Source organism: Solenopsis invicta, chromosome 7, assembly GCF_016802725.1.
Source record: "Solenopsis invicta isolate M01_SB chromosome 7, UNIL_Sinv_3.0, whole genome shotgun sequence".
NCBI classification, from domain to species: Eukaryota; Metazoa; Arthropoda; class Insecta; order Hymenoptera; family Formicidae; genus Solenopsis; species Solenopsis invicta.
Window position 1 is genome coordinate 1,007,498 of NC_052670.1, and position 22,561 is coordinate 1,030,058.

At 35.6% G+C, this 22,561-nt stretch overlaps 4 protein-coding genes across 12 annotated transcripts; 1 reads left to right on the top strand and 3 right to left on the bottom strand.

Annotated features, from left to right (window-relative positions):
• Positions 1 to 14: 14 nt before the first annotated feature.
• Positions 15 to 5,341, top strand: LOC105193543 (GATOR complex protein MIOS-B). Its single transcript, XM_011158035.3, has 15 exons — positions 15 to 455; positions 533 to 727; positions 815 to 1,075; positions 1,158 to 1,385; positions 1,984 to 2,136; positions 2,217 to 2,398; positions 2,521 to 2,654; positions 2,724 to 2,831; positions 2,905 to 3,268; positions 3,347 to 3,485; positions 3,575 to 3,713; positions 3,974 to 4,184; positions 4,285 to 4,499; positions 4,970 to 5,051; positions 5,133 to 5,341. The coding sequence occupies exons 1-14, from the start codon at positions 320 to 322 to the stop codon at positions 5,049 to 5,051; spliced, it is 2,547 nt and encodes an 848-aa protein (XP_011156337.1). The 5' UTR covers positions 15 to 319; the 3' UTR covers positions 5,133 to 5,341.
• On the bottom strand, positions 5,071 to 6,819 carry LOC105193542. Its single transcript, XM_011158034.3, has 3 exons — positions 6,511 to 6,819; positions 5,511 to 5,697; positions 5,071 to 5,441 (listed from the first exon to the last, which is right to left on the bottom strand). Exons 1-3 carry the CDS (start codon positions 6,589 to 6,591, stop codon positions 5,362 to 5,364), a joined length of 348 nt encoding a protein of 115 aa, XP_011156336.1. The 5' UTR covers positions 6,592 to 6,819; the 3' UTR covers positions 5,071 to 5,361.
• Positions 6,820 to 6,961: 142 nt separating this feature from the next.
• Positions 6,962 to 11,212, bottom strand: LOC105193544 (RISC-loading complex subunit TARBP2). 6 transcript variants are annotated; one of them, XM_039451655.1, is made up of 6 exons: positions 10,044 to 11,092; positions 9,067 to 9,193; positions 8,899 to 8,995; positions 8,553 to 8,634; positions 8,085 to 8,448; positions 6,962 to 8,011 (listed from the first exon to the last, which is right to left on the bottom strand). In XM_039451655.1, the coding sequence occupies exons 5-6, from the start codon at positions 8,439 to 8,441 to the stop codon at positions 7,241 to 7,243; spliced, it is 1,128 nt and encodes a 375-aa protein (XP_039307589.1). In that variant the 5' UTR covers positions 8,442 to 8,448; positions 8,553 to 8,634; positions 8,899 to 8,995; positions 9,067 to 9,193; positions 10,044 to 11,092; the 3' UTR covers positions 6,962 to 7,240. The 6 variants fall into 6 exon arrangements, with proteins under 6 accessions (XP_039307589.1, XP_025991486.1, XP_011156338.1 ...); XM_026135701.2 differs by lacking the exons at positions 8,553 to 8,634; positions 10,044 to 11,092 and adding an exon at positions 11,195 to 11,212; XM_011158036.3 differs by lacking the exon at positions 8,553 to 8,634 and having other exon boundaries at positions 10,044 to 11,091.
• Positions 11,213 to 12,487: 1,275 nt separating this feature from the next.
• On the bottom strand, positions 12,488 to 18,916 carry LOC105193546 (ubiquitin-protein ligase E3A). Of its 4 annotated transcripts, none has more exons than XM_011158043.3 (12): positions 18,571 to 18,916; positions 17,503 to 17,638; positions 17,228 to 17,408; positions 16,737 to 17,102; positions 16,332 to 16,642; positions 16,038 to 16,241; positions 15,656 to 15,955; positions 15,372 to 15,572; positions 14,982 to 15,259; positions 14,252 to 14,468; positions 13,933 to 14,168; positions 12,488 to 13,875 (listed from the first exon to the last, which is right to left on the bottom strand). In XM_011158043.3, the coding sequence occupies exons 2-12, from the start codon at positions 17,608 to 17,610 to the stop codon at positions 13,755 to 13,757; spliced, it is 2,523 nt and encodes an 840-aa protein (XP_011156345.1). In that variant the 5' UTR covers positions 17,611 to 17,638; positions 18,571 to 18,916; the 3' UTR covers positions 12,488 to 13,754. The 4 variants fall into 4 exon arrangements, with proteins under 4 accessions (XP_011156345.1, XP_011156343.1, XP_011156346.1 ...); XM_011158041.3 differs by having other exon boundaries at positions 18,499 to 18,916; XM_011158044.3 differs by lacking the exon at positions 18,571 to 18,916 and adding an exon at positions 17,994 to 18,487.
• Between the last annotated feature and the right edge of the window lie 3,645 nt (positions 18,917 to 22,561).

Genomic DNA, 22,561 nt, shown 5'->3' on the forward strand with positions numbered 1-22,561 from the left:
TGGTTCGGTTGTCGATTGTTGATTAGATTCCCGCGAGAGGAGAAAAGTCGGATGGCGTGATAAACGGAATAAATGTAAACACATCGAAAGGGCATGTTCCCCGAAGGACGGACGACCATACGGACGTTGCAGAGGATAACCAGAGACGTTTCCTTGGCATGTCGATAGATCACCGGATGGATATCGCGCGACGGAATCGCACTACCCGCACTACCTGCCGTGCACGTTGAACCTGCGTGTTTCAACATTGTGGGGTGCAAAGTAACGCGATGTTCCACGGCTTTTTGACAGTAGCGTGATCGACGAGGCAGTGGGAAAGATGAGCCGCCCTAAATGGGACGTGCTGTGGTCCCCCTTTCACTCGGACCGATTTATCACGTGGGACAGCGACGCGCTGTTGAATCTCTACGAAATCGGACCGCGCGATAACAGCGTACGGGAGAACGATCAAACTTGTAAGTTTGCGTCAAAAGTACACTAAACTCACGCTTGAAAGAGACATTTACATGTATATTTTTCTTTCCCAACGCAGATCTTCAAATCTCGGAGCACTCCGTCGCCGAGCTGGTCTGCTCCGTTACCATCAACAGCTACGCGAGATGCGTCGACGTGTATCCGCAACCGGAGCCAGACATTGTTGCCAGTGGCCACGCAAATGGAAAGATAGTTCTGAGCACTCTCAGCCCCCCGGAGTTCGATTATCAGGGCCTGATTGGCAGAGAATTTTGTAGAGATCATTGCGCTACATTATTATTGAGCGAGATTACTTCTCCATGATACATCACTTAATCTCTATATCTCAATAAAATTCCAGTTCCTAAGTACATGCGATCGTGCAATGTCGTTGCCTGGAATCCAGTGGACACTCACCTGATCATGTCCGGTCTGGACAAACATAGCAAAGAACATTCTGTGTTGCTCTGGGACGTGCTGCATTGTGCAAAAGGCTCGGAGAGACCGGTGATAGAAGCCGGCATATCAGAAACTGTACATTCCGCCGCTTGGTTTAAACACGAACCGAGATGTCTGGCTCTCGGTGTCAATAACAAACAGTTGAAAGTTATTGATTTTAGAGGTATACCCTTCAAAAATACTATCTACACTAATGTACTAATGTATGGTTCACTTATCGATACTTCTTCAATTCTTTCTTTTAGATTCTGCAAAGGTGGTGAATGTCACTCCGACGAAAGCGATATATAATTTGTCGGTAAATCCTCACAATAATTATCAACTACTTTCACATGTTGACAATCTAATAACAATTTGGGATACTCGATGTTTTGAGAAACCAATTGTTACTATAATGCCGCAACGGCAAGTAACAAAGGTGCTATGGTGTCCTACTAGACGAAATCTAATTGGCACATTACAAAAAGACTCAGGTATAACATGTCCATAATTTTAAACTCTAATTATATAATGAGCGTATGTATACAAGATGTAGCAGACTACCCGTATCACGCGTAAGAACGCTTGACGACGCACATTAATCAACAAAAGCGCATTTAGAGAAATGTGTTCATAACCAAGTATACGCTTAAAGTACCAAAAATTTTGTTTACCAACATTTTTACCAACTCGGTAATCTTACTCGTATTCCAATATTTCATTATTTTTATCGAAAATCATAAGTGATATAAAAAAAAGTTTAAGTGAAAATTGTTTTTAAAAGCTCTATCCAGTGATAATCCTTCTTGACCTATGTTCTCATTTGAAATTTTAGATTTGACTCAGAGCCTTACCTCCTATAATTTTCCAAAATGAATAGAAAATCAAAATGCCACTGTTGGATATTTCAGATAGATCTTGGTAATTAAAATTTTTCCACAACTTTCGAAAAACTTTATTATTGAGAAAAAAGAATAGTGATCTGATACACCTTGTGTACAATTTTCTATAATTAATGCTAAATATGTTAAACGGGTAATAAAAAAAAATAAAATAAAATAAAGGCAGACAAATTTACTTTTTATTTTGCAGTTGGCTTGCATCTATTTGACATTCAGTACTGTGGAGCAGAGGATACCGAACCAGGTGTTTTGGAAAGAGTGGTTTTACCACCGTGGCATAATCCCATAAGTTTTTCATGGCATCCAACCGATGAGAACCGATTGTTGGCAATATCGCTACAAGGTGTCTGATATCTTTAAGTATAATCCTCTTATATTGCAGTATTTTTCAAGATTACTAAAACGTTTTCATTTTACACATAGGCATAACAGATTACACTGTATCTGAGAGAATAACATTAAATTGGTCCGCGCGATCATGTCTCATGTGGAATTGTGCTTTTAAATCATTTAAATACATACACAGTGAGGATAGCGTTTACAAGGAACTGGATGATATTTCAGTTTTAACTAAAAGGCGTGCTATGTTCGAATATGGCTTGCTTGTAAGTGGATAGAGCCAAATATTTTAATATTTGTTTTGTTTTTCTGCTTGTGTTAGATTATTTTTCCCTTTATTTCTACTGTTAATTATATGTAATTGAGTTATAATTATATGCGTTTGCAGCCAGAATTGACTCATAATGGCGATATAGCTGAGAACGAAACTTTAAAAAATTTATGGCAATGGTTATACCTAAGTCGCTCTTTAGTAGAAGACGGCACCATACAGAGCCCCGATAATAAGCATCCCGGTGTGAGGTAAAATTACAATGCCTTATAGTTGGAAATATATGTATATGTAAACATAATGTTCCAATTTTTACATAGGACAGTTATGAAATTAGATCAGCAAAATCCAGTCAATGGTTTGAAAACGGAAGTGATCCATCGCCCATGGACGGATATAGGTTCTGGTTACATGACAAAAGTCTACAGGTAATTGAGTGCATAAAAATACTGAGAAAATATGGACATATACGTATATTTAATGTAATTTCGATTGATATAGATCGCCGGACAGAGAAAGAAGTCTTTTTCTCTGTGGTTTGCGATTTGACAGAGAGACCAATACGGCATATGATAATGCATACCTGGAAAAACTGGAGAAAGAAGGCGCGTATGCGAAAGCAGCAGCATTCGCGGTATTTAATCTCTGCCTGAGACAGGCTATAGATATTTTAAACCGAGGTGCCAGCAAGAAACAAACGACTATTCTGAATATGGTAGCTATGGCACTATCAGGTTTTTCTGAAGAGCGTACCACATTATGGAGAGAGTCATGTCAGAAATCTAAATCCCAGTTGTCAGATCCTTATTTAAGAGCAACATTTAGCTTCTTGACTGCAGATAACGACTCCTATGAAAGCGTGCTTGTAAGTGCATAAATATGCAAAGATGATTCAAAATTTAATGAGATTGATATTAGACGCTTAATCAGTTCGATTTTGTAGAACGAAAATGGTATGGCTGTCGAAGATCGAGTAGCATTCGCTCTCATGTTCTTATCAGATAATAAGCTGCACGAATATTTAAAAAAACTAACCCAGAAGGTAATTGAAGATGGAGATCTAGCGGGCTTCTTGGTTACAGGTTGTGACTCGAATATGTTTTGTATTTTTATAAATATATGATGTTAATTATGCGCTCTTGTTTATAACGCATCATATAACGCATTTTAGGCGCAAGTATGGATGGTATACAGTTATTGAGTAAATACTTGGAAATTACCTCAGATGTTCAGAGTTGTACTCTTATCGCTATCAGAACTTTTCCGCCTAAGCTACTTCAAGAGAATCAAGTTCAAGTATGGATTACAAAGTATGTATTACAATCAAACTTCTCTCGCAAATATTGAAATATGATCTAAAGAACGAGCTCTAGCATTTTTTCTTCATATTTTTTAACTTACAATCTCCAACTCTCCAATCTTTCATAAAACCAAAATATACATATATGGGAGATGAGAGTTGAAATCGAATTCAGAATGCAGTTAACTTGCTTTCACATGGAACCACGTGTCACTTTGCTTCTTACAAATATCAAATAATTAGATTTCTTATTCTATGTTTCTGTTACAGTTACAGACATCTCTTGAATTCATGGAAATTGTGGTTTCAAAGAGCCAAATTTGACATTGCTATGAGGTCCTCAACGCCACAGGAGAAACCGCCGCAACAGATACATGTATCTTGTCATTTCTGTGGCAAAAGCATATCGGCTTCCATGCAAGGATTGAGCAGATCAAGGGTCCCATTCGGCAGATTAGGCAGTACTCCTAACAAATTAAAGGTACATTTTTGGTTCTTAGTTGGGATTTTGTATAATTTATACATTTATCAAATCTCAAATTTTCGATAGTAAAATCTTTTTCTTGCTTTTTTAATTATAGATGACGGCGTGTCCGAATTGCCGCAAACCTTTGCCGCGTTGCGCAATATGCTTAATGCATATAGGCACCGTTAGCGGATTGCAAACAGCTCCCAGTCCCGGTGGCACCAGGAACGAAGAATGCAACGCGAAGCTTACGGAATTCAATAGTTGGTTTTCATGGTGTCTAACATGTAAACACGGTGGACACAGTGAACATATAGCTCAGTGGTTTCGGTAAGGATACGAGATTTACGCATTTAATCTGATGTGAATCATAGATACATATGCTAGATTATAAAATTATATAGATTAATAAAATTAATACTAACAAGGGAACGGTCACGGGTATTCAGCGCTGATTTGATTCTCCTTAAAATATGTTGTTAAATACGAATATCTAACAGACCCATATTTTTTTATATCTGCGGAATTTCATGTTTGGGGGTAAAAACACCTCTTGGAAAAAAAAACGGTATTTCTCTTTTGGAGCGAATATCGTCGAAAGTAGAAGACATAAAAAATTTTTTTAAATAAAAGTACGATTCAAAGAGTTAAAGTTGTAAAGAAAAGAAATTTTTTGTTTTGTTTAACAAAATACCTTCATAAGGTTTTTTTCAAATTTTTTGCAGCCAAATTAAAGGTTATTTTTTTCCAAATCCAACCATATATAATAAAATTTGAAAATGTTTCATGTTATGTTTCAGACAACATACTGAATGCCCTGTAACATCTTGCAATTGTCGTTGCTCGTCTTTGGATTACACACGAAACGCAACTGTGACATAGGTATAATTAAAGACAAAAATGTGTTCCAATATATATTATTGAGATAATATATTTATTACAGTTCTAATATATTTATTACAGTTTCGCATGTTTGTATACTTGTACTTATCAGATTTTATGGATCAATTTTATGTACAAACGAGAGGAATGCAGGAGTTTGAATGCTTTTATTTTATATTACAGCATTCCTTGTTATTTTTATGGTAAGGATATATATGCTAAACCAGTTAATAGAATGTAAAAAGAGGAGAATGTAAGAAAAGAAACAGTAAACAATTTGTACACTTAAATTCTTTGGAGCTTTATATTTCTAAGCTCCATAAAGTAATTCCTCTAATTGATTTCCCAACGCACAGCGTACGTTCACCATTGTATTGTAGTTGTTGACATCTATAGCAAATCCCTTTGTTAAGGACGCCGTCGACACTTCAGTTCAAAGAAAGAGAACGTTTTACTTACCAAAGTCTGCAGTCAGATTTTCAGGCAAGCATACATAGCTCTTGCAGGACATAGTAGATTTTGACTTGACCATACCACGCATCTCTATGTAGTCCGAGACGTTAATGTCAAGTGACTGAGGGAATGTCACATTAATTCGAGCGTTATCCGTCGTCGTTATCTCTGCACTCATACCATCTGAACTTTTCTGCAAAAGCAATGCGCCAAACGCATTTTAGGTCTATATTTTAGGTTTATATGTTGAGTCGGAACAAAAGTTCATAGTATTTTTCAATAGGTCTTCAGTCATTGACAATGATCAAATCATAATGCTAATTGAAAATAATTCATTTCACAAGACATCCTTTAGAGCAGATTCCACATACCTCTATATACATTTGTACATAAATCTATGTATAAATATTTAAACATTTTTTGAATCTCATTAATAAATGCTATAGACTTTTATTCCGACTCAATAGAACAGACTTCTAATTCTAAGAACTAGAAAAAGATAGAAATCAAGTTAAATCGGATCCATTAAGCCGTGGACACAATGAACAAACTAGGGAAAAGAAAACAGGGAATGAGTAACAGTTTAATAAATTTAAATGCTTCATATTTTTTTTATTTATCATATTGAACTGCTGCTTATTCTGTTGCTATTACCTATGTAACTGGGCTTTACAGTTACATAGGCCTTACACAAACATGAATCATTAAAACATAAATAAAGATCTATTAGATAAAGTGCCATTTTATAAGGAATTCGATAAGATTAATTAAGTTTGATCGAGTTTAATTAATTTTTAGTCATTTTAAAATAAGATGGCAAGAGGAAACTTATTCCAATTCCTTCTCACCTTAAATAACTTTATTAAAAAATATATTAATGATATATTGAAAATATTATTTAATTAATAATAATCAATATTTATAATAATAATAATGCGATGAAGAATTATCTTCCTGTATAAATCAATGAATAACAGAGGTAACCTAACCTAAAATATTTTCATACCTCCGTGATTCTGCCGAGCACGATCGCCTCCTGACCAATGCGTTGCCCTAATCGCTTACCCAGAACACGTATATCTGACATTTTCGTAAATTAGGCAACGTGTTCCTAATAAGGGGATACTTTACGAGAGTTCAAATGATCACTACCAAACCAACAGAAATCGAGCGAACAAAGTAAAGTTTGCCGCCAAATGACGGATGATCAAAAGCAACGCATGCGCACAAGAAGCTTAAATCGCTTGACTAAAAATTTGTATCAGGTATCAGATAGTATTAGGTCTGTCTTCGGTTCCTGTGAGACTGTTGTAGAACTTTTTTTCTCATTTTCGCTAATTCTCGTGAACATATGCCCATTTCACTTCAAGTGTACACTAGTTCAGTTATAAAAAAAAAGATTTCTAGTGAGAACGGTGAACATTTCGGTCTTCATAACAAATTCACTTTCGATGTAATCTTATAAATTTATTTTTGCAATTCATGCGTTTTACAATTGTTTTTTTAATTTATAAAACTCGATTAAAAATAAAAACATATATACAATCTTGTTACAAACTTGATGTATGTAACATAATAAAAGTATAAGTGATGAGATTACAGCATACATGCATATATATATATATATGTATATGAATGTAAATGTGAATCGATGTATTGCGCATAAACAAATTATTATTCCATATTTATGGATTATTCTTTATAACTAATATCATATACGTTCAGAAGTGTGAAATTTAGTTACTAAAAAATATTAAAATAGCCTTCACGAGGTTATGTATGGCGCAAGACTTTGCTATAGTTTCAGTATTACCTACGCCGACTTGCGTGACGCGAGGCTTGGACATCAGATGTGCGAACGCTATGTGATTCTTCTCTCCGCGACATATAGAGAAGCGTATCTTAACTTCTAATAATCTTTCAATTTCTTCTCTGATCTCATGCATCAGATTCGTTTGGTAGTTGCAATTGTCCTGTATAATCTGCATCTTCTTTCTTGTGTCATATGGAATCTTACAGAAATAATTACTCTTAAATAAAATGTGAAAATTCTGGATTTGAGATGGATCGATTTCCTGATCGATTCCCCTGTTATATCTTTCAGTGAAACTTTCAAGATAGAGTGACTTTGCCTTCTCCGATAACTCTACTACCAATGAAGTTTCTTTGTCAGTTGCCTCTAATATTTCTGTGCCTAAATCTCGTATTGCACTCTCAAGCATTTTCTTCTTAAGATCATTTGTGTTTATGCTAAATATATCTAATTTAGTTCTATCTAACTCAATTGCATTATTTACGTTTGAATTAACTACTTTTGAATTTAGACTCATCAGTAACTTCCTCGCAGCTTCTTGTTTAGCAGACTTCTTGCACGGTCCCGTACCCGTCGCCTTCTTTGATCCCAAAATGACTTCTATCGTGAATATTTTCTGGTGATCCTGTCCGTCCTGATAGAGATCTTTATAATGAATTTCTTTTGGGTTTATTTTTTCCTGTTGACACAATTCCTGTGCAGAGAGAAAAAATTGTATCAATTAGTTTTTAAACTGTAATATTTGACAGGTGACTTGCGATATTTACTTGCAACATTCCAATGTAATTACAGACAGGGGTTGACGGTTGACAAGAGGGCGATGAAATCTTTTCGTTCATTTCAAAGCTTTTTGGCTTTATGTTCGCAACTGAAGATTTATCTGCTAGTATTGAAACTTCATTATTTGCCTCCAACAGTGATAGCATATTCTCTGCAGCAGTATGTTTGGCTTCCTTTTTGGAATTTCCTTCACCCGAAGCATAGAATTTGTTGTACGACACATTACATACGAATAGCGTTCTGTTCTCATTAATTCTTTTGTTTGTAAAAGTGTAGAGAGGCACAGCTCCTTTTTTAACTAACAACTCTTGCAGCATGTTAATTACTGATTTATTATTAGACATCCTGTAACTGATGCAAAAAATATTTTTATAAGAAAAAGCATATCATATAATTACATAATAAAATTGGCAATCATGTTTTGAATATATCTGATTACTATTAAAAACATTTACTTAATTCTGGAATGCTGCTCATATTTTTGTTACATCCCCACAATTAATTATTTTTTAATACTTTTCACGTATACTTTGTAGACTGCAAAGGGTTAGAATGACAATATTTTTATGTAAAAGAAATCTTATTAAATGTTATTTTAAACTATCAAAATGTAATAACAAAAACTTAAAGCTGAAAATTCATCCATAGTATTTCAGAGTTAATCAAATTTATAAAAAAAAAAAAACAAGTGACAGAAAAAAGAATATAAATCTCGATGAAATTTTAATCGCGACGTGAAATTGTATGAATAATTTATTTATTTTTCACATGTAGAATATTCTCTTTTTATATCTTACGTACCGTGTACTCGACGGATGTTTCTAGAAAGTTCCTTTATTCACCGTTGTCGGAGCGTAACATAGATAGAGCGCTTGTCTAATCTGACGTAATCTCTCAACTATTTTAAATCACAATACTTTTCATTTATTGAGACAAAATTGACAAACTTTCTTTTATACATTTACTTACGTGAATATTGAGAATATCACGATCGAATCAAAGATAAAAATCTGATGATGTGGAACAAGTGTCAAGTATCAAGGTTTCTCTCACTCCATCTGAAGCCAGGGGATTCCCATTTATCGTGGTTATCAGCCTATATAAATAATTGCATGTCGATAAAAGATATAAGATTAATCGATGTTATTTTGATTTTAAGCGAGATTTAAATATGTCTGTTATTATTTCGAAAGAAAGATAAAGAAAGACAGATACATGTTTAAGTTTTGTTTAAAGTCAACATTAATGTGCAATCAGATCTAAATAAAGAGCAAATTTGTCCGGACAATTTGGTACCCGAATAATTCGAAAGTAAATAAATTAACGTTTGCAGTTTGCATTACAAAAATAAATTTTAATTTTGTTTAAGGTTGGATAAGTTAATATATTTTTTAACTAAATTAAATTAATGGCTTATAAAGTTAATTTAGTTATGTTAAAAGTTATATAAACAAAAAACTAATTAAAATTTACGTCAGGATTAAATTAAAAATTAATTTTGAAAAGTATTATATTATGAATGAAAAAAGTTATTTATATACATAAAAGTTCGTAAGTTTTTAAAATTAGATTACTCAAAACAATTATTAATGGATAATCAAACAAATTTAATTTTACATTCGCGTAAATTAAATTTTTATGAAATAAAAAAGAAATGTTTTTTTTATGTAAGAATGTATTTTTTTTTCTTTTACGTAGATAAATTTTTAATTTAGGAAAAAAGTTGATAAATTATGTTTCAAAAATTAGTTGAAATTAAAAATTGTTATTTAAAATTAACTAACAGCTGGGGAAATCCATCAACCATCCATCAACCGCCAGCAGTCCATCAACAATTTTATTAAAATTTTATGAGTGTGTAGTATTCACTTAAACATTTACTACAATAAAACCGTAAGTTGTGATATTTAGGCATTCTCGAAAAAATGATTAAATATTTCTAGCACCTATAGTATCGTTGCGAAATCTTGTTGATCTTCATTTCCACTAGCGCTCATTTATAACGGTCGCGAAATATTTATATTAACAATAAATGAATATGAATATCTTTTGCGAACACGTTCGTGGGAATACATCTCTAACTCAAAAGACGACTGTGTCGAAACCATGTAATTATTAAGGCGATGCTGAACTGACGGTGGAACTCACTTAACGTCGATACTGCAGATTGCTGTAGATTTTTTTTCGGCGAACTGTGGGTCGCGCGTGAGGCGAAGAGTAAGGGGAATAGACTAGCGCACTTTATCAAACGCACTCATCTGTCCTTGTTTTTTTTACTTTAGCGCCTCTAATGCAAGATCTCTGAACTACAATGAAACCAATTTCTGCTCTTTGCACCAATGCACGTGCAAATTACATAACAAATAAACAATTTTCAGACATCCATTTCTCTCATACTAGAGCTTCTAGGACCATTCTGCAAGCGTCGTATTGTTCTTTTATTTAATTCATACGCAGTAAACTACTTATTTCATACATACAAAGTCTAAAACTTTTATATAGGGCACATGTTGTCACGAGTCGGCTGCAGAAGCCAATAATTAAACTATAATTTTTTAATTTACTTTTGTTTTTCGTACTAAATTATAGTTTCCCGTGTATGTTTTTGTTACTACTTTAATTGCGGAGAAGGATTTTGCGATCTGTAAAGCCAGTTACGAGAAATGCCTGTCCAAAAATATGCACGTATAGAAACTGGTCCAGCATCGCCTTAATGCTTTGATTAGATAAGGAATTTGTATACAAGCTGCAATAAGATCTATCGTTACAGCGTCGTTGCGCAGATATTATATGGTAGAAAAGCTGCGCAACGACACGTAACGATATTTTAGCTGGTGATATTTCGTTATGAAGTAACGGAATGGGTCTACTGTAACGGTACTATAGTCGGAATTCATAGACGCTTTTGGATCTCAAATCTGTCTTTATCTCGTACACTACGTTACCATTTGCGAGACAAAGACAGATCTGAGATCTGAGAAACGTCTATGCATTTGGACATATAGGTGCTGGAAATATTTAATAATTTTCTCGAGAATGCTTAAATATCGCAACTTACGACTTTACTGTAGTAAATGTTTAAGTAAACGCTACATACCTATAAAACTTTATTACAATCGATGTACTGCTAGCGAATTTCCTTTGTAAGTTAGATAAGCTAAAAATTATTAACTTTTTAACTTGATCATTTAACTTTTAATTTTTTAACTAGTTACTACCCAACACTGATTTTGCCATACAAATATATATGTAGTGAGATGCGATTTTTATATCTGTAAGTTTCCAACGGTTACTTAAGAACTTTTACTATGGCTGCAATCAATCCAGGGATTATGAAATTTTTTCTCTAGGGCGGAAACGAAAAGAGTAAAAATCATCATTGAAGTTACACGGGAAGTTTAATGGGACTTCAGCCTGAGACTTCAGTCCATGGGACTTCATTTTAATTTCATTAACCAATCAGAATAAAGAATCTTACAAATTGACCAATCGAAAGATGTTTCAAAGCACTTGTAGCATCATTTTGATCGTACCCTATATAGCAATAGGTTTGTTCGCGTTGCATGCTCCAATATATTCCAACGTGCTCCGATACGTTTGCTGCAAATGTATTGGAGCACGTTGGAGTATATTGGAGCATGCAACGCGATCAAACCTAATATATAACTTGTTGGAGAAATTTAAGGTTATAGTAAGGTCCCTAGATGTTTAAAGGCGAGCAGGATTACTCCAGAAAGTAGTGGAGCGTCAGTGCTGGTCAGCAGTGGTCAGTGGTGTAGCAATGAGAGTAGCCAGAATATATTCTGACAAGAGGTAATAAGATTTGAGCCGATATTTATCAATTCTTATTCCAAGATCGTCTTAAGTAATGTTTTAAGATGCTAATATGACTCGCTGATTGATTGAAGACATCTTAGATGGTACTTAAGACAGTTTTAAATATAAAAATCAATTATGAATAACGGCCTAGGAATTCCGAATTGCAGCACGTATTTAAGCTCCAATCTCGTATTCCCAAAAGATTGAGGAAAAATCTGTGACCGGATGTAGGGAATTATTCTGCACCCACTTATATTGTCCATTCAAATGACGAATAAGCAAGTCAATTTATTTTGATTGGTCGTGCCATTCGAGTAACTATATAAATAAAAGATCAACCTTTCAACATCGCATTTAGTTCTTTTTCTGAGATTCTCAATAAAATATAAAAGTTTAAAAAGACGAGTTATCACAATTCTTATAATAATATATACTTTTTCAATAAACGATTTTTTTATATATATTTCAAAAATCTTTTTCAGTTTTTGAAAAAAAAAAGAATAATGGAAAAGATAATTGAACGACTTAATATAATACTTAGTTTTTTTTGTTAATACAATGAATAGGGTGGTATTTTTTCTGAGAGCTTTATTGTCACGTGAATAACAATAAAACGACTGACAATGTCTGGCAGCCGTTAAAGAGCTGCCTATTATAAACGTTTATACAAATCGAATTTCTATTCGATACTACTTGATCATCATTGTGACGCGAGATATATGAGAAAAATATTAGAAATTGAAAGAAAAATACATACAAAAGCGCCACTATCCCACGCCTTACTTAACAAAAAAAAAGTCTGCTCAGAGTGACATTAGCTCAATGTGTTTCATATTAAGGGTTGTTTTCGGCTTTGCTGCATCAGATGCGTTTAGGAAGCTAAACGGCACATCTAAAAACAACTTCGTACAATGAAAGCCTCTCTTATTTTTTTTTATCATCATATTTATATTAAAAATCTGCAAATCAATAAAAAAAGCGAACATCGTTTTGTACCAATTATCACTTTTACTCATTAAACTATTATCCAAGTTAAATGTTACGTTATACATAACATAATTATATAAATCACATTTCTACAAATACATTAAGTATTTTATAAATAAAATTTCACTTTGTTTAAAATTAAAATTTCATCTATATTGTAAACATATAAACTGAATTAAAAGTTGCAATAACTTATACTAATAAATCCCTTCAATAATAAAAGTTTAAATTATCATTATATATCAATTATCATTACAATTCACTTTGTTGTCGTAATGAATTAAGCAATAATAAATAAAATATCTTGACGTAAAATCACATAATGATTGCAACCATTGAGTTCCCGAAACGCATCCTGTTTATGTCGACTATGTTCTGCTAACGTTACATATTTATTTTTATAATGCAGTTCCGCGTTCGGTTTTTACACTCATTGTAGTCGTGCGTTTCAAAAAATGTCTCTTGCACTTCTTCCCTCAATCGTTTCGGAATGGCTAACGAAATCGGTCTTCGTTACCTATATTTTAGTAGAAAAAGTACACAGTATAGTACAAGCGACTCTTGCACTGATGCAAGTTTCAAAGCATTTTTTTAAGAACATTGTTTTTTTGTACAAAGGATTCGATCTTTGATTCGTTGGAATTTTTAGAACGTTAGGAGCCTTTTGATGATTTTCATATTGCACAAGCAACGTTTCCATGTTTAAGCGCACTGGCACGGTTTTGGATTACTATGATAAATACATCTGAATAATGTAGCTACGAATAAAATGACAAAAGTAATCGAGTCTTATCATGTACTTCGAATATCGTTCGAAAGACGGTGGAAGAAACAGGAGCGATGGAGCATGCTCATAACATGCCAAAACCTTTCGAATAATTAATTGCTTTTAATAAGCGATCTTGCAACTTCTCTATTGTACTGTAATCCGGCAATAGTAACACATTGAAGCATGTGTGAGCTATTGGCAATCTGAAAACATACGTTAATGAGTATTTGATAAGTTATCAGCGTTGATGCGAACACTACCTGTCAGAATCGGGACCATGTCGGGCAATGACCATTTTGAGTCTCGAAAGACCGCCGACGGGTACTCGATCGCTACCCGTGGTGAATTGAAGAAGCCTTCGTTGACTCTCCGGTGGCAAGGAATGTGCTACACGCCAGAAGTTACGTACCGCTTCGCTGTCTACCGTATAGCCGCCTTCGTACTCCGTAGCTGCTTCTAGCTCGGCAAAGTCAAATATTTTGCTTCCGCACACGAGCTACGTGCATATCCAAATAATTTTGTTAGAACAGTTTTGTCATTCGATATAACGTGTTCTTTATGTCATGTCACGATGGTCACCTGCTCAATCTCTTCAGGTCTGAAGAGTAACGCGAGCGGGCTTTCATCCGTAACCATTTGGAAGCCACGTCTGAAGGCATTGAATTGTCTTTCCACGGATTTGTTAAGCAAGAAATCTGCATAGAGGTCGGCAAATTCTTTTTTGTTTTCCTGTGTAACATACAGTTCATCACCATTCTCCTTGAGCTCGTGGAACGATAATGATCCAAATACATCTCTATAAAAAGATGCAATAAGAAAATATAATAAGATTTTGGCTGTGATTATTTAAGCTTTGATTTATAATACATATAGAAAATCTTTAATCTTTTGCTCCAAGTTATAAAACGGTTTTTTTTCTTTGGCAAAAAGCATCTTCGACGCCTCAAGTCATAATAGAAATGATTGACAATTGATAAATATTTATTCATAACTTTCTTTACCATTGAATAATGAATAAAAATGTATTTATTACTCGACCATTTGTGAATGATAAATAAAAATTTATTTGTTATTCGATGACTTGCATATGATAAATATTCAGTTATTTTATGATTTTTATTCAATGAAAAAACAAATTATGAATACATTTTAATTCTTTAAAAAATACTACAGCCAATTCTTTTTAAGTGAGCTGCCCAGATTTCAGCTGTAAAGTTTAGAGCTTAGAATAACATCACAGGTCAAAACTTGCAATAAAAGGCTAAAGGTTTGTTCTGCGTCTGTTGTAGAGAGTTTATCAAAGACGTACCTGTAACCCACTCGAAAAGTTTGCATAAATGTTTCTGGCATGTCATCTCCAGTGTACTCCATTAATTCTTTCATTGTTCGATATAATGTCGGACTCCAATCCTCCAAATCCGGGAAACCGCCTTTTCTACCTAGTAATTTTCTGTAAACCACCATTGGAAAGCGGACATCCAGAATTACATTGTTATAAATTGCTAGACCGATAACAATGCCTATTAATGTGAACTGTGCGTCACTTTCAAATGATGTCGGGTTAAACCACGTCATTTGCGTATCTTCCTAAAATGAAATAATAATCACGTTTTATAGATCTAAATTACAAATATACATAAAAAGACATCAAACATGCCAAAGTAGAAAAAACGTTTTAGTTAATTCCACAAATTCTCACCTGAGTAGTGAACATGCCAAAGTCAGGATTAAAAATTTCCTCAACAACTAGTTGAAAGAATTCTTTAGACACACCGCCTTCGTCGACACCTTGCTCTCCCTCGAATTCGACAACCAATTGCTTTTTTAAATCAGATGGATTTTCCATTGCAACCATTTCCAATTCCACCAATGCGTCATCTATCAAATGGTCTCTTCGCACCTGTGTTTAAATGTAAAATAATAAAATTTACATTATTCTTTCAAAGCTAATCGTCTTATTTTCACATCTTTGAATTAACAGACCTTTAATCTGAGATATGGATTAGTAGGTTGCCCGACAACAGTTTGCAAAAAGCTCATACGTCGTTCACTATACATTCTAATACGATTATCATAATATAAGCCCAAAGTTTTGGTGGCCGGCGTAAGAATGAAAGCATAATTCATGAAGCTAAATTTCATTGGCTCTTCGCTTTTGTAATAAGCAAAATCTTTATCCATTTCTATGGCATCGCTAAGTGGCTCATTGTAAAAATCAGTAAATGGTATGAAAGGTTTACGTGCGTCCAACGCAGTAATTCCTAATTCCGTCGCCAACAGATCCTAAAATGTATGTTTATTTATCATAAGAAAAGAATATAATAGATGCATACCTCAGGTTGAGAATAATTAACAAAGATGCTACCTGAGGAATTTGTCCTGATATCGATGATCGTGAAGTTTTATCACTACCGGTTGACTCACCCTCGTCGCCCAATATTAACTCAGGCGGATCTAATTCACCAGCCAACATACTCGCATAATATAAAATTTTCATAACTTTTGTAGGTGCGGTAATAGTGTCTGCATCTTGGACGCAATAATCACGTGTGAAAATTCCTCCGAGTACCTATAAGGAAATAAATAATACAACATGCACGTTGATTCGCGATCTATGCAAGTGAACTAAATCCTATTGACAAAAGTTGAGAAAAAGCACCTTGATAGTTATGAGTTCTTGTAACGCTTGCAGAAGACTTGGAAGCCGCGATTTACAATGTTTGGCCCATACGCGTGCTAACTTGGCTTGTGCCAGTACTGGTACACAGCTCAACGCTTTGCACAGCATAATGAGGGCTAATTCCAAATATTCACTATTTCCAAGCATCGGAATTTCAAAGGCAATGAGAAATACATTTAACAAACTATCCATACTGTCCCATCGTACCATACGAAATACTCTCAGATCTAATTCTATATCATCTGCCAAAGAGACTAGTGCATTGACCAAAGCTGACTCAAACACATCGCCTAATTGAGTTGAACAAAATATTTGTTTACTTTAGTCAGCAAAGATATCCATTTTTGAGCAGTATTTAAATCAAAATTGTATCTTTTTTCATACCTGGCAGAGACCAAAGTGCTTCAAAAGCTCTGCGGACCGATGGTAAATCGACACTGGTATCATCATTGTTAGGAACTGTAGGTGACGGATCACTACTATCCTCTTCTTTATCTTCCCCCTGAAGAGATCGTACCGCTTCTTTATTCAAATCTGCGGGTGGCCTTAACAGAGTGTCTGGTGCTCGTTCGAGAAGTGCCGTCAAAGGAGAACTGCTTTTCTCAGTCTTTTGAAAACTGAGACTTAATGCTTTTCCAGAAGAAAATACTTCCCCCAGAGTATGAATTAATAAAGAATATGAATTCTCTGCTTTACATTTTTCTATAATATCCAGAAGCTTAGCTTCCGTAAGATATGACTCTTGTTTTCCTAATGAGAAACAAGATTACATTATTTGCATCCATGAATAATCATTTACATTCTTACATACCATCTGATATAATGATTAGATGTTTTGCTTCGAGAATTGTATTTTTAGCAAATCAACTAAATACCTTCATCAGAACTCGTAGAATTAATGCTTTTTACAGGTAGAGTTTTTGCTAATGACGTTTGTCCAGGCTCTATAGTAGTCCGAGCAACTTTACTGGGTTGCGTTCCATCGCAGAGTCTTGCTTCTTGCGAGAACAACTGTATCGCTTGAGCTGCCGCTTGATTTGGAGTAAGATTAGTTACCTAACATGTAATCAAAGGCAAAGTACGTAAGTAAAACGTTATTTAATTCCTCCTACAGTTTAGTATAAACAAATATTGAATCGTCACGTCATACTTTGCCACTGGAGGCACAATGCTGATTGTCACAATGAGGATTTCCACATCCGTCCGTGAGTTGATAAAAGTAACGTTCGATGAGCTTCTTTGCAGCTGCGCGCTTCATGTCGCTGCAAGGACTCTCTGCTCCTACCCTACAAAAATGATAGTACAACAATAAGATATATGTAAACCACGATATACCTTCTATTGCGCGACTATAAGTAAATATATTTTATCTTTGTTAAATCGTTTCACAAATCTAAATACCGAAGACGTTTAATAGCTCTGCGAGGAACGGTCAATCGTTTTTATTTGTACAATCGTCTATCTGCACAAATCGTTTTATCAATCGTCTATCTGTACAAAAGTAACTACTCATCAAATTTCATAATAGGATACTGTTTGCGATTGGCTAATCGAGCGAGGAAAAAGCGGCTGAAGAACAAAGATCGCTCGGATATTTTTGATTAATGCGAACATAAACGATAGAAGGACTCGTCGAGTCACCTCGAGAATTGTACAGCCCCCCCAAGACAAATCGATGTCGTTGCACCAAAACAAAAGCGCTAATAATAGACAGCCTCATGATTTCGCGATCTCACATGATGAAGGTAAAGTACTACGTCGTTGTAAAGAAATCTCGTACGAAGTCAGAAATGAGCGAAACAGAGGCGCGAAGAGGGAGGAGAGCGACGGAGAAAGAGAGAGAGAGAGAGAGAGGTCGCGCCAAGAGAGAGACGGAAAGAGCGACAACCTCCGCGCACAATTTCTCACGGGACGTCGCGATCTACCGAGATCGTGTCAATCCTTAAACACGCGTTTAAACACGCGGTGAAATTATCGAAAAACCGTGAGCGTCCGCCTCTCGGGCTCCCGGAGCAGTTCGCTGTCAATGCGCGCGACACAATACGCTATTCCCCGCGAGAGAAAGAGAGAGCATGTCTCTGCTTTATTCATTTTTCCCTTTTCTCTCTTTTTACGGGCGACGCTAAGGACGCAACTCTCGTGACACCTGGAAACGTGATCTTCTCCAGGGTCCCCCTGACTCTTGGCGCTCATAGACCGTAAATCGTCGGAATTTTGCCTGTTTTGCTCGGCGACGGGAAGCTGAGCCGTGGCCACCGCGAGAGATCCTCTCGCCACACTCCGATCGTCGCGCGCAGCAATTATCGCTGTCTACGCCGGGATCCTCCTGCTGCTCCGCCGTTCGGCTCCACCGCAGGTAGGATTTCCGCGGGACGAACGTCGCACGGTACCCACTCGTTCACCGTGTCCTTTAAACCTCGTTGAACAATCAGGTTCTTCACACAGAGAGACACTTTTCAATACGTCAGAGCGACTCTCGGTGGAGTGGGGAGCGAGAAAGAGAAAGAGAGAGAGAGAAAGACAGAGAGAGAGAGAGAGAGAGAGAGAGAGAGAAAGACAGAGAGAGAGAGAGAGAGAGAAAGAGAGAGGAAAGAAAAGGGAAAAACAGAGATAAAGTTTAAAGGCGATAGAAAAACATAGGAAAGTGAAAATGGAAGAATGAAGCACAGAGAAAGAGAAAAAAAGGACAGATAGGATGAAACTATAGGAGAAAGAAAGAGCGATCGAGAGAGAAAGAGAAAGAGATTAGAGATGATCCTCGAAGAGGCAAGATATGTGCCGAGAATCCGGACGTTTTGGAGGTTAGGGAAATGGACGGCTAAACGAATCGCTCCAGATTACACGGCAAGGATTCGACGCGACTCTGATCGGCTAGCGGGAACTAAAGAGTTCGCTCGAGGAACAGAGTCACAGCTGTCTCTTTTGCTTTCTGTGCCTACTGACGTCTAGCGTTTGCGATCAGCACCAACGGGGCCACCTATACTCCTGGAACGCGCAGGGCCATAAAATCCCGTGTTAGGCCGTGATCCGAGAGAGAGCGTTCTAAGAGGGATCTTTATCCTTTTTTAAGCCGACTACGCACGCGTAGTGAACAGTAGTGGGGATGGTACAGTCCCATAAAAAGTATATTCGTTCTTAATCTATACATAGATCTAAATATTTGAGATTCTGATTGTACGATGAAACTTTTGGTCATATTGTACTAGAAAGGGACAAGGATCCCTCTTAGGACCCTCTTTGTCGGATCGCCATCTGATGCCCGTGAGCGTTCCAGTAGTATACAGTAGTATATTTCAATGGGAAGCACGTCACGAGTTATCGCGCTGGAGTACGGAGTACAGCGACTCTCGATCAATCGTGCTCGCGCTCGCGCATCGATCGCCGCGCGACAGATCGACCTCTCGATTTATCGCGCGATTCAAATCTTGCGTGATGCACACGCGTATACATTATGTAAAATGTAATCGTAATAATTATTATATGTAGAATCTGATCAAAAATTCTGCCAGTTTTGTCTAAAAATTAAAGTTTTAGTTGAATTTCGGTTTCAACCAAAATTGAAAAAGAATTTCGATGACGTAGCCGAATCTAATCAAGTTATAATTTACAATACCTTGCCTATACTGAGTGAAATAAAAGTTACAGTAGAAAAACATTTATTACTTGATTGAATAATATATATACATTGTTATAGTATATTACATTTATATATAAAAATGGAATCACACGAAGCGGGGATTTTAAAATCCAAGATCACAAGACGCAAGGAGTATCAACAAAGATTCAAACACATCAGGACAATATACGAATCGCTTTAGTATAGTGAATTTTTGTACAGTATTTTTTTGCGACGTAAATATCCGGAAGGAACATTTGAGATAGCTAGTTCGATCTCGAATAAATTTTGATTACTCAACAAATCGACGCGATGCTCGCTTGAAATAAACCAACAAAACTCCTGTGCAAATCGTGACCGAAGAAACATGTGAAAGCGTAAATCGAGCCTTGTCAACTCGTAGTTTGATAATAACGAAATATAATTTGCTGGTAAATGTTATAATATAAGCAAACGCAAATTCTCCTGCGGTAATATTGATATTTGCCTATTAGCGATCGACACATCCTCATATTCTTCATCTATCATGAGTCCAGGTACATCTTCAAGTATACCGTATTCTCGGTAACATCTTCCTCGATGTACACGGGGAACACATCCTCGATCACAATCGGTATGCGAAGACACATTTTGAAAATTGCAGCGTACAAGTTGAAAGTTGTAAAACGACTGGCACGATTGTGCCTAAGAAAGCTGAGAAAGCAAACAAGCATTCAGAAGAGACACTTGAGAAGATTCTTGAGAAGACAATTCTTATTACTAGACGAAACAGAAACCCGAACTGGATCGAAACTGGACGGAGATATTGTGCAAGCTAATGGACCGGAACTGTAACTAGACCGAAAACTGTTTTTTCATAAATTTGCGTAAGATTAATATGTTATTTTATTGAAAACTAGTAACAATGTACGAGTACAAAAACTGGAACCAAAACCGAAATCGAAAGTTGGGTATAGCCTTGGACCGTAACTATAACGGGATCAAAAGAACAATATCTAAAAAATTTCGTTTTTTTTCTCTATTATGGAAACGTAAAAAACATATTAATAAATTTTATAGATTTCGACCTGTTGAACATGAAGAACATTCATTGAAAATATGGGCAACACGTTATTTCTCAGATCTTATTTTTTACCTTCTCTGTTATTTTTCAATACGAATAAATTACTTCATGTGTGAAGCTTAGTAGGGTTCCTAATATTGTTGAATAAGAATCTAATAAATAAAATGAATTTGAAATGAAGGATTATATCACGATATATGAAGAGGGATAGACGGAAGATATCTGAGAGGCGTCTAGAGAAGTTCTTTCCCACCTTATTGTCGACGTTTATTGCGTTATCCTATAAACATGTGACAGATGAAACCTATTAGCTTCACATGTTTTTTACGTTTCCTTTACCTACTGGGCAAAAACGACCTTTCTTTAGGTATAGGAACAGTCAGAAAACTACGAGTTTATGGTCAGTGACTCAGCCAAAGCTGAATAACAGAAATAAGCCTGAAGAAAGAAGATAAACTGTTTATACATACTTGTTTATGCATATTGTTGTACCGCCGAGTGCAACAAAAATAAAATATTCGTTCCGTTCAAAGGGTTGGAACTCATGAGGAGGGTGCTGCTAGGAAGCCACGGGGGGCGGCAAAGAACACTCTCACTTGGCTTTAATAATTTATTTCCCAAATATCATAATAATTAATATCCCCTTTGTTACAACGTATTGATCATAGTTCATGGATCACGTTTCGTATTTCGCATTCTGCCGCTGGACGTGTAGGGTGATCGCGAAGCACGTAATGTGCCGTTCTTTAATGTAAGAAACTCTCCACTGCTCATGATTAGGCAACCTAAATTATACCACCGCTAATAACGTTATGGGGCATTATGCCCTCAAGATGACCATATATGGTCATCGCTGTCAACTGCACGCGGCTTGAGTTGCTCGTGCAGTTAAAGAATTCGCAGTCTCGCATTTCCGGCGTAACGAGAGCTCGTAGCGAGATCGTTATTAAGCCGAGATGCAAGATGATCGAGGTAGTTATTAAGGTTACAACAATTAATATATTGAAATAAGAATTTTTGTTTTGTAATACATGTGTTTTATTTTTTATGCTGTATAAAATTAAAAGTATTGTAAATAAAGAATATCTTCTTACTTACCCCTTGCTAATTATTGATAAAACAATAAAGAAGACAAATATGATTTTACTATCTAATTAAGCATTATGATATCAAAGATTATTTTATTTATTCATTTTCAGTTTTAATATTATTTTTAATACTTTGTTTTTTTTTTCAAAATCTATAATCTATTATCACAATTGCCATAATCGTTGAAGTTCAGTGTGAAAATTGCAGATAATTAAAAAATTAATCTGTTAACGACAATTAGCAAATTATTTTTTTTGTTTATAAAAATGCATAGTATTTATAAAATGTACACGTGCGATTTGCATCAGTACTCCCCTGTTTCGTCAAGATTAGATCATCGCTATTAGCCCATTGATCCGTGGAGACCTTTAACGTTTGCCATCGCGTTTGAAACCTTCTCAAAAAGATGCGCTTAGGAATAGAACTGTCGGGTTTTGCCTT